The 17,339-nt window shown below is 37.1% G+C and overlaps 1 protein-coding gene across 3 annotated transcripts in view; it reads right to left on the bottom strand.

Annotated features, from left to right (window-relative positions):
- LOC145683869 (solute carrier family 12 member 8) overlaps positions 1 to 17,339 on the bottom strand; it is a 268,916-nt gene that overhangs the window by 68,607 nt on the left and 182,970 nt on the right. For all 3 annotated transcript variants that reach the window (XM_081755491.1, XM_081755492.1, XM_081755490.1), the window contains one exon: positions 9,992 to 10,172. In XM_081755491.1, the coding sequence (XP_081611617.1) occupies positions 9,992 to 10,172 (181 nt within the window). The remainder of the gene's footprint in view (positions 1 to 9,991; positions 10,173 to 17,339) is intronic.

Genomic DNA, 17,339 nt, shown 5'->3' with positions numbered 1-17,339 from the left:
TTTCAAAACGTAGAATGAGAAATAAATCTAATATTCTACCTAGGTATTTGTTAAGGAAACCTTTCAAACTGTGATGTTTTCAGGGCATAACCTATGGGAGAATTTGAGACCCTGTCGACATAAATTTCCCCCTTGGTGGCCATATCTTCGATCATGCTCAAAGTAGACTAATAATGTTATATCAGTTTTCTCTCATTCATATAGTGACCATTAGCTGGGGAGAATCTTCTGAAATCATCAATGCTTATAATTAGTTTTTCATTACAAATCAAAGGATAATAATGAAATATTGAGCATACTTAATATTTTGTTTTCAGTTTTGGATTTAAGATTTGCAATTCATATAATGTCCCCTTCTAATCGAATTTGAGAGAAAAGTAGTTGCCAAAAATTTATTCAAAGAAATGTTTTCAGTCCTCTGATGAAAATACGAACACACTTTTAAGGGGAAAGAACCAATACTTCCTACAGGGTTTGAACACATAAACTTATGATTGATAGACTATTAACCCAAACCGCTCGACCAGTTCGTACGTCTTCACTGAGCTTCTTTAGACTTTTGTGTAAAGTAGTTTCCTGCTCCACACGTTTTTTTTTTTTTTTTTTTTTTTTTAATGTCGATACCACTATAAGTTTGTGGTGAATATTTGGACGTTACGCTCTTGCAATGCATAAAGGTCTTTTTCGTATAAACTACATTCAATTTTACGTCCTAATAACTTATATGCAACAGGTTGAATCTGTGAAATGATTGGGGTTGGAGTGATCTTTTAATACTGATACTATCGGGAAATGTACATTTGAGGTAAATTTCATAGGAAAAGAATTATTGATACGAAAATTAGAATGAGTAAAATAAAATGTTGCTAGACAAGAAAGTTTTATTTTCGTTTTATTATTCTTATTTACTGCTCTTTTGATATGAAATTTACCACATGCATGTCTTTGCCGATTATACACACAGTAGCACTATAAGAAATACCGGGCGAATTCGTTATCAAATTATATTCCTACAACAACATATTTATAGACTTGCGACAATAATTTTGGACATGAGTGTACATTAAGAACTAAAGGGGAGGCACAGTGGTTTGTTAGTTGTGTGATCGCTTGACGTGCGAGAAGTTCCTAATTCGACCCGAGGCAACATAAGTTTATGATGGACAATAGTGGGTTCGTAGGTTTCCTACGATGTTTTTATTCAACCAATTCTTCCATAATCGTACATAACTTCCATCATCTTACACTTGATTTACCATCATAATTTCTTTCGGCCGGTTAAACTAACGAGTTCATTCCATTAAAAGCTAGTTATGTGTTATAATTCCGTACAGATATGAAACATGAACAATTCAAGAAGCAGAAATAAGACAGTGAATACTTACTGTTCCTTTCCAGCACCGAAACTGAGAGTCGAAGATTTAACATAGATTCTTAATCACAAGTACCCTATCGGAAATTGAGTTTCAATATATTACCATTATTATACATTACATACATATTATATATATACTCTAGCAGAATACCCGTTCTTCGCACGGGGAGAATAGTTTCATTTTAAACATAAAAGGATGAGCGTAATCGGAAATGTCACTGTTCGTCTCAGCGACCTCCGAAAACTATGGATTTGACACTAATATCGGTCATTTCTAAATATCTCCCCCTCCCCCAAGTTGCACCGTACAGGTAAAATGATGATTAAAAAAAACAGGACCGAACCTCATCTATGTTGAAAATTTGATCGAGATAGGTCGTGTGGTTCAAGAGGTATGAAGTCATAAACATATAGTCATTTGGATAAATTACTCTTTTACACAATACACGAAAACAAAAGAGTACTCACATAATTATAACCGAAATTAATAATTAAATGGACTTAGGATGATAAATGTTTAGAATATTCCTTTGTGTTGTAAGTACATGGAATATTCTTTGTGATTAATTTGAAATACGAAATCCAGGTATATTATCAGAAAGTAACAGAAAACCGAAGTTGCATATAGGGCTACTTAACCGCTACAAACCAAACAACTCCAATGGCAAACAAATGCAGCTGTTATGACGTCAAAGTGTGAACAGAGAACGTGGAAATCGCATCATTCACACCCACACGATAAATAGAAAGTGTTCTACATGAATCACAGACTGTTTGACGTAAGCATTTCTAACCTAATTCTGGAGCTTCGTTAATTTGTTTTTATCATAAATACCAACTGAGTTAAAACTCTTCCATTATAATATGCTGGTATTGAAGTCTGTGTATACGTGTAAATGTCTATGTATACCTGTATACAAGGTGTTTCAAAACACCGACAACATTTGGGAGGTAATTCCTGACACCAAGATAAGAGAATGATCAACCTGGTTGCATAAATGCTTCCTTTCGGAGTTATAGGCTGCCGAAAACATGAAAAAAGAAATTTTGAAGGTTCATAGCTCCAAAACTATGGGACCCACCATAGTCGGGTCAAACATAACTTAGGAACTAATATGTGCGCTACCCAAAAATACATGTTTTACAATCATGCGGTACTCATCCAACAATTTTTATAGAGGGAGTTTGGCTACGGGCATATAATTTGAAGTACTCACCAACTACCTCTATAAACATTGTTGCGGAAGTACCGCAGGATTCTGAAACTTGGATATTTGGTTAGGGTACATACTAGTTCCTACGTTAAGTCTTGACTCGACTACAGTAGGTCCCATAGTATTGGAGCTATGGACCCTTAAAGTACATTTTTTCAGACTTTGACAGCTATAACTCCGAAAGGAAGCATTTGTGCACCCAGGTAGGTCTATGCCTTTTGTGTTATCTTGGTGTCAGGAGTCATCTCCCAAACGTTGTCGGTGTTGTTTTGAAACATCCTGTATAATGTCTGTTTCTAAGGTAGAGATGTAGCACTTGTTACTCTCGTGTATCCGAAGCGCGCACACTTTTGGTCCACATAAGGTTGCCAGACGTCCCGGTTTTCAATGAAAGAATTAATTGTCCCGAAAAAGGCTTTCGGGATATCTATTTGTCCCGGTTTTCTTTCTTCAGATTGAAAAAAAGAATTCAACCTGCAAGAACTAGTATATTTCACCTAGAAACGAGAGGTTTTCGGGTTTGTGTAGCCAAATAATTTTACTAAACAAACAACAGGAAGTTTGAAATCACATCCATTCTTTCGTCCTATGGATTGTTTAGCTTCCAGAGGGGAAGAAAGGAATTCAAGAGGGAGCATATGATATGTAAATAATTTCTTGAATATCACTTTCGATAGAAAAGCGTCTTTTTCCATGTGACTGGCTTTAACTGTAGTTGTTTTCAGAGGCGGACTGGGAATACAAGGGCCCACCCGGAGAATGATGCTTAGGGGCCTTGATAAATATTGAGTTGATCTGGAGTCTGGACTGCCCTTTTAGGAATGAACCCTTAGCTGGAGATTTGAATGGCTAAACCCTCACCTCCACGAAATGTAAAGTTGTGTACGTATCTATAGCCAAGTATTATTTTGCTTTCTTTATTTTCTACAATCTGAAAATCTTTGCAATGAATCGTATATGTGCCTCCAAAGCAGCGACTGTTTATATTGAAAGAGATCTGAATATGAAACGATTCCATCTTCAAAATTATGAGGAATTTAATTTTTATGAATGGTACATACATGCAAATGAGTGAACTTAGCGTAACTTAACTTTACTTAAGTTAACTTAACTTAACTTTATCGTGTAAAATAATAGTCTATCTTTGTAGATTCGTTTACATGATATGTAATGAAGAACATTGAGTAATCATCCAATTATGGAAGTGAGAGAAAAGAAAGTAACATTTTGAAAACACAGAAAGTTTAGAGAAACGGTTTTAAATCATTTCTGATAAAGCACGCTGAGTTTGATAAGAAATAATTTCTTGCTGACTTTCTAAATACTAATTAAATTGGAAAATTACTACAATATATTAGCATTACAGTCTAAAATATTTTTTTTTTTTACTAACGGTAGTTACGAATCACCCTCTCAAAATCAAGAAAGAAAAACAGAATGAATAGCACGAACTTTTGATATAAAATGTCGCGTACTTATTGACTACACAGAGGTGATAACGCATTTGCCAGTCATGTTTTTGATACGTTTTACAATTCTTAAAAATGCGTGAGTAATGGAGTTCATTTATCAAACCAACTTTTACAGTAGCATTTTTCTAAAGACAGAAGATTTCCCAATTTCATTGATAATTCCAACATTAGAGATTTTTTGCAGAACATCCTTTCAATGGCCATAAGCATAAGTGATTCCAGAATATGATTTGACAAAGACGAACGGGTACAAGTTTAATTTAAGATAAATGAATGCTCGCTCATACGATACTTGAGTAACTGAAAGAGTTATCAAATATTTGTATACAGTACAGTGTTTGGAATGTGAAAACATGCATGTTATATCTTAGTAGCAACCTGTAGCAACAAAAGTAACACTATTTACACGGATGATTTTCGTTGCACATCTTATAAGACTGGCTTCTGAAAAAGAGGCAATTGATTCCTCAGGTTCACTTTCGCCCTCCAAGGCACTACACTTAGTAGAACTGTCGCATTCTGCAACAACTGTCAGGGTTGTATGTCAGTACAGTCTTTATTATTTGTTTTATCACAGTAGATTGACAGAGTTTTCTGGAGTGTTTCCAAAATTTTAGCAAAATTCAACAATTCAGATTTCAAATTTTCATGCTCAACTAAACATTTTTCAGCTATCTGCTGCAAAGCGTCCTCTGAAATACCCTCATTTAGTAAATCAATAAATCGGCGAGGATCAAGACAAAAAGCATCGAAGATTAATTTTTTACTGATCTGTGCCGTGGCCCGAAACCCAAGAATTCGGGCCCCGCATGTTTGGACTCAGGTCCCTTCTATTCGCTATCAAATATATTGCGCTGTCCCTTACTGACATGTAGTATCACAGTATTGTCTTGTAATGTTCGGTTGAATAACATTCAGGTAGGATAATAAGGAAACTTCTTTTGTGAGCAAAAAGCATGGTGAATATGGTATGAAATCCTTTGGGGCCCGATTTCTTGGACTTCGGGTCCCGGGTCAGATTTATGACATCACCGCTGTGCTCAGGGGACCAAGACCTTTCCATTGCCACCTCCCACGTCCAAAAACTACATTTTTAATTGCTGTATCTTCTATTCACCAATGAATAGAAGAGACCCAAGCTCGAAACTTCGGGGCCCGATTTTTCGGGCCCACTATGCTCAGGGGACCATTATTTATTGCCACCACTCGCGTCCAACTACTCCATGTCTAACACGGTTTCCTTACCGTAGATGAATCAGCTCCATGTTCTTTTTATGTTATCGATTGCACATCACATTATTGAATACATAAATTATGGACGAGATTACATTTTCGAGTTAATAATTTACATGTATTTTTGAGACTTTTAAATTGTCTTATTGATTTTTCAACAAACAAGGCTACGGGTTGGGCAGGGGCCTCTTTCGCCAGTGCCTTCCCCCTTCAGTAGCACTACGGGCCAATTAGTTATGCCACTGGTTACTATGAACGAGAACGGAGTTTTGAATTAGTTATAACTAACTGACCAATATCTTAAGTGCTTTTGCAGAGGGCAGGGCCCACCCGGAAATTTCCAGGTTTCCGGGCGGCCCAGTCCGCCTCTGGTTGTTTTATACTTCAATCGGCATCGCAGAACTGCTTCATTGTTCAAACTTTAATCAACAATTGCGATACTGTTCTTAGTCGCTGCATGTTAACTGCATTTAAACAGTCTTACTTTGTCCTGTCTGCCGTCTTCTTAGGCACAATTTCTTCTGACAAGGGAAGGTTACGAACTGGCTCCGCTAAGACCCGAACGAGACAATTGTGTTTGTATTTGATACGTTATAACTAGACGAATCCCAAAGTTATACGTGTCCAACTCAAAAGTTTCAGATGGCAAAGGGATTAAGTAGCACATTATTTGAAAGCTGCAGCAAAATGAAAGAAGATGGAGAAAGTCTCGACTCTACGACAATCCTATGCAAAATGGCGGAGGTCAAAATGTAAACAAAAACTTAATTGAAAAGTCAATGTCCACCCCTATAAATCGGAAACGGTGAGACAAATGTGAAAACAGGAAAGCACGTGTGGCATTATTTTCAAAGTACAACGATTTAAAGTAAAACCGTCTTTTCCAAGGGCCCCCGCAGGGCTCCAGGTGGAATCCAACTCAAAAGTTTCGAAGGCAAAGGAGGTTAAGTAGCACATCGTTTGAAAGCTGTTGTGAAATGAAAGAAGTTCACAATGACGGACTAATTTATGTATGGTACAAGCAGGATAAAACATGAAAGTTAGAATGACATAGAAGTAAGAAATAATCGAAATGGTAAATAAACAAATAAAAAAAATAATAACAGTATCTGTTCTATGATGCTTCCAATCGTCTGCTGCGGCGGTTAGAACGTTAGAACTGCCACCTGGTGTCAACGCTGAAAGGGACGCTGAACTCAAAATCAACTCAACTTCTGCACTTCGGTCGGGTCACTCATAGATCACTTTATTTCAATGGGTCGAATGAATGAACATGCAACATAATTGTCAGCTGTGCTTGTCAGATGCAACATAATTGTCAGTATTTATGTACAAACTCATTTTTCACGATGTATCAACTGGATTACAGATTATACATCTTTCACTTTTTGTGGATAACTACTATCGATAATAAAAGTAAATACCACATTTTGCTTCTCCAGCTCCAGTTGTTTGAGCTGGAAATGCGTGTGATACATAATGCGGCATTTTGAACTCAAGATGTCGCGTTTTTGAACATTTCGTTTCTTTTCGTCATCTACACTTACTGATCAACATTCATGCCAATTTTTTTCTTCCTAACTTCAGCAATTTGGAGTGCCTATACTTTCGACATAGATTTTAAGCGGCCATCTTGGATTCAAGGTGCCCACAGGGTTATCGTCGAGAGTCAAACCTTCTTTTATTTAACAACAGCTTTCACACGGTGTGCTACATAACCCCTTTCATTTGAAAACTTTGAGTTGGACTCCATCTGGGGCCCTGCGGGGGATCTTGGACAAGACGTTTTTACTTTAAATCACTGTACTTTGAAAATAATGCCACACGTGCTTTCCTGTTTTCCCATTTGTCTCATCATTTTCGATTTATAAGGGTGGCCATGGACTTTTCAATTAAGCTTTTGTTTACATTTTGACCCGCTGCCATTTTGCATAGAGTTGTCGTAGAGAGTCGATACTTGCTCCATCTTCTTTAATTTTGCTACAGCTTTCAAATGATGTGCTACTTAACCCCCTTGCCATTTGAAATTTTTGAGTTGGGCCCCGTCTGGAACCCTGCGGGGGACTCTGAGGCAAATGCTTTTACCCCGAAAAGTGCACCCTTGAAAATGATGGGATACGTGTTCGCCGAGTTTTCCATCTACCTGACCGTTTCCAAACAAATGACCCGGTTCAAACTATTCTGACAGCTAATAGCTTTTACATTACAAAATATATTCTAACTCACGATATCCCGACCGGTGGCCCGAATAACTTTGGGATTCGTCTAGTTACAGCATATCAAATGCTAACACAATTGTCTCGTTCGGATCTCAGCGGAGTCAGTTCGTGACCTTCTCTTGTGAGAACTGAGTTGTTTTTAATGTATTTTCCTATGTGTGGATAAATAATTGTAAAGATGCTGTGCACGCATTCAGTAATTTTGGGTTTATACTTTTATCTTTATCTGATAAAAGTTTCAGTAATTTTCAGGCTACAATTCCGTAACAACTTACTCTAGCACAAGTGGCAGTTAAACACATGAAAGTGTGTGTCTTGTTTAATTTTGATACTGGATTTTGTTTCCTGCCAAACTTTTGGAGAGCCTGTGTATCTTTCAAGAGATTTAGCTTTTGTTTATTGTTCTGAATTTAGCGTAAATGTACCATTCTTGCTAAATGCTAAATTTTGTATTTCTTGGTAGTGTTTCTGACTCAGGTGATGACACAACAAAGATAAAGTATCTCTTCAATCACAAATTGGAGGGTGTGTCGTAATTGGCGCAATACGTGTATTTAGGACCTGTTAAACACAACAAATCGGAATAAGAGACGCCAGATATCTCTTCTTATGTTACCTTTTCACATTCTTTTTACATGCATTGTAAGGCTTCATTTGTATTAACTGTGTATAGAATGAACTGGAGAATTATAAGTAGTAACGGTGAAAATACAGGTAATTAATTGACTCTGATCAAATGAGTAGGAACCTTGATCTTATATGTGGTCTGAGGTTGGTGTCCCGGTTTTCCGTTTCAAAATCTGGCAACCCTAGGTTTACATATTCCTGGTTTTGACTTCCAGCAAAATACATCGGTGAAATGGCGTAAGTCGAAACCATGATTTTGAGTTATGACCAGGGGTGTAATTTGGGGAGGGCAGGAGGAGGCAATTGCTCCCCCTAATATATATATATATATATATATATATATATATATATATATATATATATATATATATATATATATATATATATATATATATATATATATATATGTGTGTGTGTGTGTGTGTGTGTGTGTGTGTGTGTGTTTTAATCAATTGTATACTAACATACTAATAGAAAACGTGAAATTCTTATATGAATAGAGGATCTTGCCCCCACCCTCATGCAAAATCTGAAATAACGCTACTGGTTATGACCGCTGTCCATCTTTATTTAACCTGTCTTATCAACCATAAAAATATCATAGCTAAATTTCTTATAAACATATGAACTTTCTGAAAATGCCGTATCTTGAAATGAATAGCACAGTATAACGTTAAACGAGGCATTTTGAAACCTCTCACAGTATAACGTTAAACGAGGTATTTTGAATCATCTCCTTCATAATTATAAATATCTAGATACGCCACTTAGCTCCTTCACCGACGAATTGTTGGTACTAGCCCAGCACTGTAGGCAATTCAGGGACTGCCTGAACCAAGAAATAGAAATGAAATAAAATAAAATCTTAGTTTTACGTCCAACGCTTATGCCGGCTAGGCTAAAGGAGACGGTAATGATGAGAAATGGATGAAATGAAGAAAGTGGAAGGAAACGGGAGAACCCCGAGGAAATCCACACACACGGTGTTTGTCCACCACAAAGTTCACTTGGCGCGAGCTGGAATTGAACCAGTGATCCCAAGCACCAGTGGTGAGCCACCGCGGCCCCTGAACCAAGAGATAGATAATTCCAAACTAATAATCCTGACATAAAAGTGACAGGAGCCAACGTGATGATCTCATATTACCCAACTGAAAACCAATTCGGCAGCCCAAGAATTGTGTCGAATTCATAATTTTTAGGGCTGGCCCGTTTAAAATAACTTTTAGTATCAAGCTCAAGGTGATATTGATCGTATCATTTCGATTATAGTTTGTATTCTGAAGGGGTAGGGTGTTTCAAAATTTATGTCAAAAATAAAGTATTTTGTGAATTCTTATCATTACAGTTTCAACATCGAATTTGGTATATATATATATATATATATATATATATATATATATATATATATATTCAGTAAATAGGTAATTCCTCCATCAGAATAAAAGTTATCCATTATTATTGGCAATGAACGACTTAAATTTTAGCGCCATAAAGATACAGTACATTTTTCACTTTTTAGTGTCATTTAGATACTTTTTTCTCAAGTTTTTGGGAAAATTCAGATTAAGAATTCACCATTAAGAACGTCATTTTGTTCAGTTCGGTATCATCTATAAATTAATATACAGAGTTTTGGGCATGCAATAATTACAAAAACATCTAGCAGGTCAGAAAATCTAAAACGCCCTCTAAATAGTATATCGCCGTTAATCACTCCTTTTTGTTCCACCACTCCTTTTTGGAAACAAGAACGCCTATGTTACGATACGAACCACCCCTGTACATTATAATTCAAATAGTATCTTAGTTATTTATGGTAGCACTTACATTATAGATTGTAGTACTTACCAGTAGCTAGTACAATTAATATTGCGAAGCCAACACCAGCCTCCGCCACGATCCACCCCGAACGCAAAAACACGATGACGCCAAATATATTGATCATACATGATGTGAAGACGCCGTCCCATGTCCCAAATAAAACTGGTTCCATTATGAAAAAATTGGACTTCCACCATGGTTTGTCTCCCTGAAAAGAAACAAATTAATACAAATGAAAAATAAATTAGGTATAGATCCTATGTTTTACGAATCACTAAAATATCTTAGAGCTAAAATACTGTAAATGTTGAAAAACTACAAATTGGAAATGTCTGAAATAACTAAGAAGAAAAATACTAGCACTCAAGCTAGTAATGTATTGTTTCGCTAACAATGGGCAAAATATATACGTCTTTTATTAACTTAGAATTTAGAATTAACTTGTCTTAAAGCTTGTATTGCAGTATCACTTACTTTATTTGTGAAGCGCAGCAAAAATTTTGACAGATATTCCTAAAATTGTTCAATTTAGTGAATACGATTCAAACTGAAGTTTGATATTGATTTAACTGAATTTCCATAACTGAGTAAGTAAATTTTTCCCTGATCCACGACACCGCAAACTCTATCATTTCCAGTTAGGTTTAGGAGAAAAGAATCACTCTTTACGCTCCACGTTTTATTCTTTGTATAAAGTATAAGCTTTTTTAAGTGTAAATGCTCATTATAAATCGAACTTCCTGTACTCGGAATACAGTAAAACACTAATACCGAACAACAACAACAACATACACTAACAATAACTTTAATATCTTCTGAATATATTTATAAACAAAAAAAAAAAAAAAGTAAATGTGTATCAAGATTTGGCCTTTCTTTCTGATCACAACAAACTTAACTTATTCTTTCTGCAGCATATGATTTCTTTTTTAATTTAATATTTTGTTTTTCTTTCAAAGCCTGAAGTTTTAATACTTTTTGGCGTTCCTCAAGTTTCTTTATTCTAAAGATAATTTTCATTTTTTAGCCATTTCCTTATACTATTTTTGAATCTGTTTTGATGGTTTGAAGTGTGTATATTTTCTGTGGGCAGCTAGAAAAGAACATGGAAATAACTGACTCTTCACGAAATATAGATTTCCCTGGCTTTCGGCATATTTTGAAGCATTTCCCTCACATATTAATTTCCCTCACTTTTGCCGACCTTGCCTGGCTCTCAGGGTCAGTGTGAATCCCGGAGAAGTACCTTGCATACAGAGGGACATTAGCGTGAATTAGTAAACTACATAACTTTTTTATGAGGAATGCACCGTATAAAAAAAAAACTAGGTTAATGTAGAAATACGAAGTGCTAAAGCACGTCGTTGGTATTGTTTGATGTTACGTCGTGGTTTCCAAGCAAATATTCGTCGTATTACAGGCTGGTCCGGAAGTGGGCGTACCCCCCTTTAGTTTCAACAGTATAGTGTTAGTTATGGTAGAATGTCTCTACATAGTTACTTTGAAGTACTAAGAGACATAAACATCAGTATGATCACCATCCATGTCGTAACACAGCTGAATTCTGCGCCAAGTTCTCGCAGATGTTTTGCGGAGATAGTCCAGAGTCACAAGGGTGAAGGCGTGTTCCACAGCTGCTCGTAATTCCTGCGTTGTGTGATATCAAGTGTTTCTTAATTATTGCTTTATGAAACCCAAGAGAACATTGTCTGGTGTCGTCAGATCGGGACTTCTTGGCGGCCAGCAGGCAAAGAGAGCTGGCGAAGATGCACAATCTCTTCCAATCCAACGGAATTGTTGATTATTCCAACTTCACTGCAAATAACTGTTATCAAGCAGAAAACAAATGAACATGGATAGCAATGTTGTCAGACAACGCCAAGCAATGTTACCAGACAATGCCAAGCAATGCTACCAAACAAATGTGGGTAAAACCTAAACCCGTCAGAAAACACCAATTAGGGGTTATGCCCACTTCCGCACTACGCTGTACGTTTCATTTAGCTTAAAAACGATTTCCGTGATTGAGAAGGGTTATTTTAATATATTACAAGTGTGAGTCATAAGTTTTGCATTATTTTTATAACCAAAACAGCAGGCGCGTGTATACGCCGTTATCGTCCGTCTAAGTGCAAGGTCAAACTGATCCAGGAGGTACCGTGGAGAGAGAACTAACTTGGAGGCCACCACTTCGTCAGTATACTCTAGGGATGGCCAATTCCGGAATTTTTACTGCCTGGAATCCGAAAAGTAAAATCGGAAAATTTCAGAACTCGGAAAAATTCCAAATTCCGGAAAAATTCTGAATTCCGGAATTTTCTAAATTCCGGAATTTTCCGAAATCCGGAAAATTTTGGCCATCCCTAGTATACTCAATCAGTTTCTAGTGGCAGTAGCGATAAGTGCTCAACAACGTCTAATATGTGAATTGTTATTTCATGAGTTCGAACTTTTGCATAACGCTGTAGCAGCAGCCCAAATCATTTGTCACAGTAAATAATTCGCTGGTTCCAGAAATTTCGTGTAAGTTGTAAAAATGTGGAAGATCAGTCAAGGTCCGCCCACCCCAGGAAAACAGATTTTGAAGTCGTACGACGCATCATTGTGGAAACTCCTTCTCCCAACAAACGAAGATTATGAAGTAATTCGGTATGTCCCAGTCCACTGTAGTGTGCGCTACCTTCACGAACTTAGGAAACAATCAGGAGCTAGCATATTGTGTCATATGAGTTGATCCCAGTTCAAGCTGACGAAAGTGTATGTGTGTGTGTACTGACAACTGTTGCAAAATGCGTGTGATGTGAGTTTCCTAAAACGGATAAGCACAACCGACGAAAAGTGGGTGTTTGAAAGTGGATTAACTTCGAAAATGCTACAACAGTGGTTAAGCAAGTCAACTTCCAGAACTGGTCGTCAAGCAGAGCTGTTTCGAGCATGAAGTCATGCTCTGTGTGTGGTGCAACTACGAAGGGTAATTCACTTCGAGATAGTTCTAAACGGTCGTCTTATAAATGCCGATCTTTATTCCGAACACCTGGAATGGATGCATGCTGCAATATGTAAAATAATAATAATAATAAATTTAAAAAATAAAAAATCCTTCATCAATTAACCAAAAGGGTAACGGAAAACTACACACGGATCGGAAAATGCAACAAAAATGCCAGAACTACAAGACATCGAACTAATACCACAGCCGTCATACAGTCCTGACTGTATTACTTTCTGTTTGTCTATGACACCTCTTGAAATCACGATGCTTCATCAAAAAGAGGTTGAAAAAGCAGTGGTTGACTTCTTTGCTTCTCAGAACAAGACGCGGTATTGACGTGGAATCGAGGAACTGGAAGGAAGGTGGCTGCAGAGAGCCCAACACAAGATACTAGAAATATACTTTGAAAGTTAACCTGAATTCATCGTACTGTAATAAATACAGGTTTGTTGTGTACCAGGCTATTGCAAGAGTTATGACTCATCCCTGTATAAAAAGCGGTGGTGGTGTAGTCAGTGATGCGTCTACCTGCCAAATAGATGGTTCGGATGCCGGTTGGATTTAGGATTTAGATTTCTGGGTTTTCGACATCTATGGCCATTTAGCCCGTCACATATGAGGGATGACGCCTCTCGGCGAGCACACTATCCGGGGAAAGGGAAGCAAGAAAGGATTGAGGAAGGACGGAAGCGGCCTGGGACTTATAAGTTAGGTACCACTCCGGCACTTGCCTGATATGAATTAGGAAAACCTCATTCAGGACGGCTGGTCTGAAAAAGCTTTTTACACATTTTCGACCGAGTGCCCCATCAGGAATCGAACCCGGGACCGTTCGCACCGAAGACGAGAGCGTCAACGACTACGCTATGCGGGGCCACTCGATGTCAGTTGGGTCTCGTTTCAATAAGGCTCAGAGGTTTATCCAAACTGTGAAATGGATACTTGGGGGCAAAGGTGGCCGCAGTAGGTGCTGATTACATTATCTCCACCCTAACCCTTGAGGATTCTATAAGCTGTCCAGAAAAGGAATCAAATTCTCTCAATCATGGAAATAACTTCCGAGCTAAGTGCACAGCTATAACGCAGAGTTACCCAAAACTACCTCCAACATTTGAAAGGCGAATAAAACAAAAATATTGCAGATATAAAATTTTTATTAAAAATACATATAATGGTACTGAAAACAGTTTGTAATTATTTTGTCCTGATTTGTTCTGTTCTTACACTCTCCCTAGGAAACCCAACAGCTGCAGCATGTTTCCTCGCAGAACGTTTAGAGAACTGCAAACTAGAGTGCCTCACGGCCTCGATATTTCAACCTAATTTGTTGTTCGGAAGTTCTCGAGCCAGTGTAAAATAGTCTTCCGATCAGGAATATTTTCACTAAGTGGAACAGCGAACTTTAAGCGAAAACCTCTTTGCAGTTAATTACGAAACTGTTGTTTTTGAAAAACATTTCGACTGCGATGAGCTCCTGGCCAAACCGTAATGACTACTGAAAATGGAAGGAGAGGTAAGCAAAAGCGATGACCCCACTCCTCTTGTCCCTCCACTGAAAGCGCTATAGCCGATCAAAAAGTGGGTGGTTTTATTGGGTGTTATTTACAATAATTCTATTGAAATTGTGTAATTTCAACACACAACTGAACCGAACAATTACAAATTGTTTTGAACACCATTTTATATTTTTCAGTAAACAAGTGTCTATCTTCAATACTTTTTATTAACCTTTAAAACGTAGGAAGTTTAATTTAGTCATCCAGTAATATAAGGGTACATAATTCCCCACAGAATCTTGAATATTTTAGTATCCACTAAAGTGCGACTCTAGTGCGAGAGGTCCCTTCGATTCTCGTTGGGAACACTCGGTCGAAAAAGAGTAAAAGCTTTCTTAGTCAAGCAATCCTGGAGTGAGGTTTTCCTCATGCACATCAGGCAAATGCTGGGCTGGTACCTGACAATGATCCCAGTTCGCTTGCTTTCTTTCCCATTTCTTTCTTCCTCCCCAATTCCCCGAGTAGTGTGATCGCTGAGGGACGTCATACCTCATACGGGCTAACATAGAAATTGATGCCGAAAACCCAGAAATGTAATTCCTAATCCTTGAATACCTTTATAATTTTGTGAAACATAAGATCATGTGGTTTGAATCCCAAGTTAAGTTGAAGGTTCAAGTCTCATATAACCTCGCTACTGAAAGGGACGCTTAAACTAAAATAAAAAATCCAAGATCGTAGAATCTAAGTCAGATGGGTAATATACAATCCTGTTGTTAGATCGTTGCAGAATAACATTTACTAAAGGGGTTATTTATGCAGCCAGAATTATGTAATTTCTTAGGTATTAGTGTTGTCTCTCGTCTCAAAAAGATGCCCTCAAAGTGCAGTCTCCTCTCGAAAAGTGTTTCTATTGGAAAAGATGACTCGTCTCGTGTCTTGACACTAAAATTCTACATTGTATGTCTCGTCTCGAATTAAAAAATGCAATTCTCGAATCGATTCTTATTCTCATGACAAGATGTAAAATTTCTCGTACAGTCGGCAACAATAATAGACATCCGCACGTGTGCGCTACGAATAGACAGGGTCATGCGTACTGCAGCCGATACACGTCACATAATTGTCTATTATTCAATAATGATAATAAGATAAGGCCAATAGCGGGTTTTCCCTAAAATACTAAGCACAAAGTATTTCTCGATTTAATATTTGATTTCATCTATACTTATCTTTTGTATCATATTGTATCACAATGAATTATTATTATTATTATTATGACCTTCTAGTGATATTTTTATTTTAAAATTGGATGTTTATTTAGTTGAAGATTATATATTTTGTTTTGATATTTTGGTTGTATTGTAGTAACCTTGTCTTGGTTGTTCAGTTTACCTTGCAGTAATTTTATACATATTGTTCTTCTGTTTACATTTTATTTCAAAGATTTGTACAATTTCATCTATGTGTATTTCAGTGAATTTCATCCAGTATTTATTTCTATCTAGCCTCTACACAAATTACTTTCCTCTTAAGAGAGATTTCTACACGACGAACTTTGTCCTTTTCGACCAATAGCGATTTTGGCTGAATATACGGTTTGGACCTTTTCGACCAAAAAAAATATTGAGACCAATAACTAATGTGGCACTGGCTATCCTGCATCAAACCTTGCGCTGCTCGCATTTGTGCGTTCTAAAACGATCAAAGGAACACGTGACAGAAAAATGGTTCACCAGTTGTAACCCTAACAAACCAAAAAATTGGTTACTTTTCCTCCTCTTTTTTATTTTATTATTATTATTATTATTATTATTATTATTATTATTATTATTATTATTATTATTATTATTATTATTTTTCATTTCTTCACGTTGACTTTTGTGACCGCTTGCTTATCAATTATTTCTGCTGACACGAGGAGATTGTTTCTGTTGTGAGGAACTCAGCTTACACTTCGAGGTGTTTATTACCAATGATGTTGATGAGAGAAGGGAAAATGTGTGTGTGTGTATGCGTTTGCGTGTGCGTGTGAGTGTTTCTGTCCAGACAGTCCACACACTATCCCTTTGGGTGTTTCATGGTACATTGCGTTATAACTCTCCTATTTGAGCTTTTTCGTCCGGGTTTTTTGTTTTTCAAGTCCAGAGGCATTGTAGAAGACCTTACGTATGGTTTCACACCTTCCTGCGTCGAGACAGGAGGTGATGACGTCATAATTCTCAAATATATATTTTCTTTTATTAAGCCTATGTTCATTATTTTTGGCGGGCTTATTTTTGCACGTAGATGATTGAAATTTTGCACAAACATTCACTCCACCGAGTAGTATTAACAGATTTTTTTTTCAGATTTCTGCGATGAAACAGGGGGGGATCCAGAGGGGCAAAAAGTTGAAAAAAAGGATATTTTTATCAAAAAATCCCTTTCTTCTGGATTTTCCCGCCTTAGATACATGATGGAGACATGTGAATGGTACCGCCTGAAAGGCAGTTCTATTCTGAAGAAAATGATGTGCAAACCGTGATTGTAGGGTAATTAGGGATGTCTCAGGGAATTTTTACAAAATATCCCTCTGTATACGGGAATATGGTACATTGTCGGTATATATATATTTTTTTGCGGGCTTACTTTTGCACCTAGAAGATTGAAATTGTGCATGAACATTCAGCCCACCTAGTAGTATTTATCAGATTTTTTCAGATCTCTGCGTTAAAACAGGGGGGTCCAGAGGGGCTAAAAGTTGAAAAAAGGGATATTTAGACCAAAAAATTCCTTTCTTCGGGATTTTTCCGCCTTAGATACATGATGGAGACACGTGAGTTATATCGTCTGAAAGGCAGTTCTATTCTGAAGAGAATGATGGGCGAAACATGCCCCTAGGGTA

The sequence above is a fragment of the Thermobia domestica genome, chromosome 4, assembly GCF_964235325.1.
Source record: "Thermobia domestica chromosome 4, izTheDome1.hap1.1, whole genome shotgun sequence".
NCBI classification, from domain to species: Eukaryota; Metazoa; Arthropoda; class Insecta; order Zygentoma; family Lepismatidae; genus Thermobia; species Thermobia domestica.
Note: the sequence above shows the minus strand (reverse complement) of the source record. Positions and strands in the feature narration are given on the sequence as shown.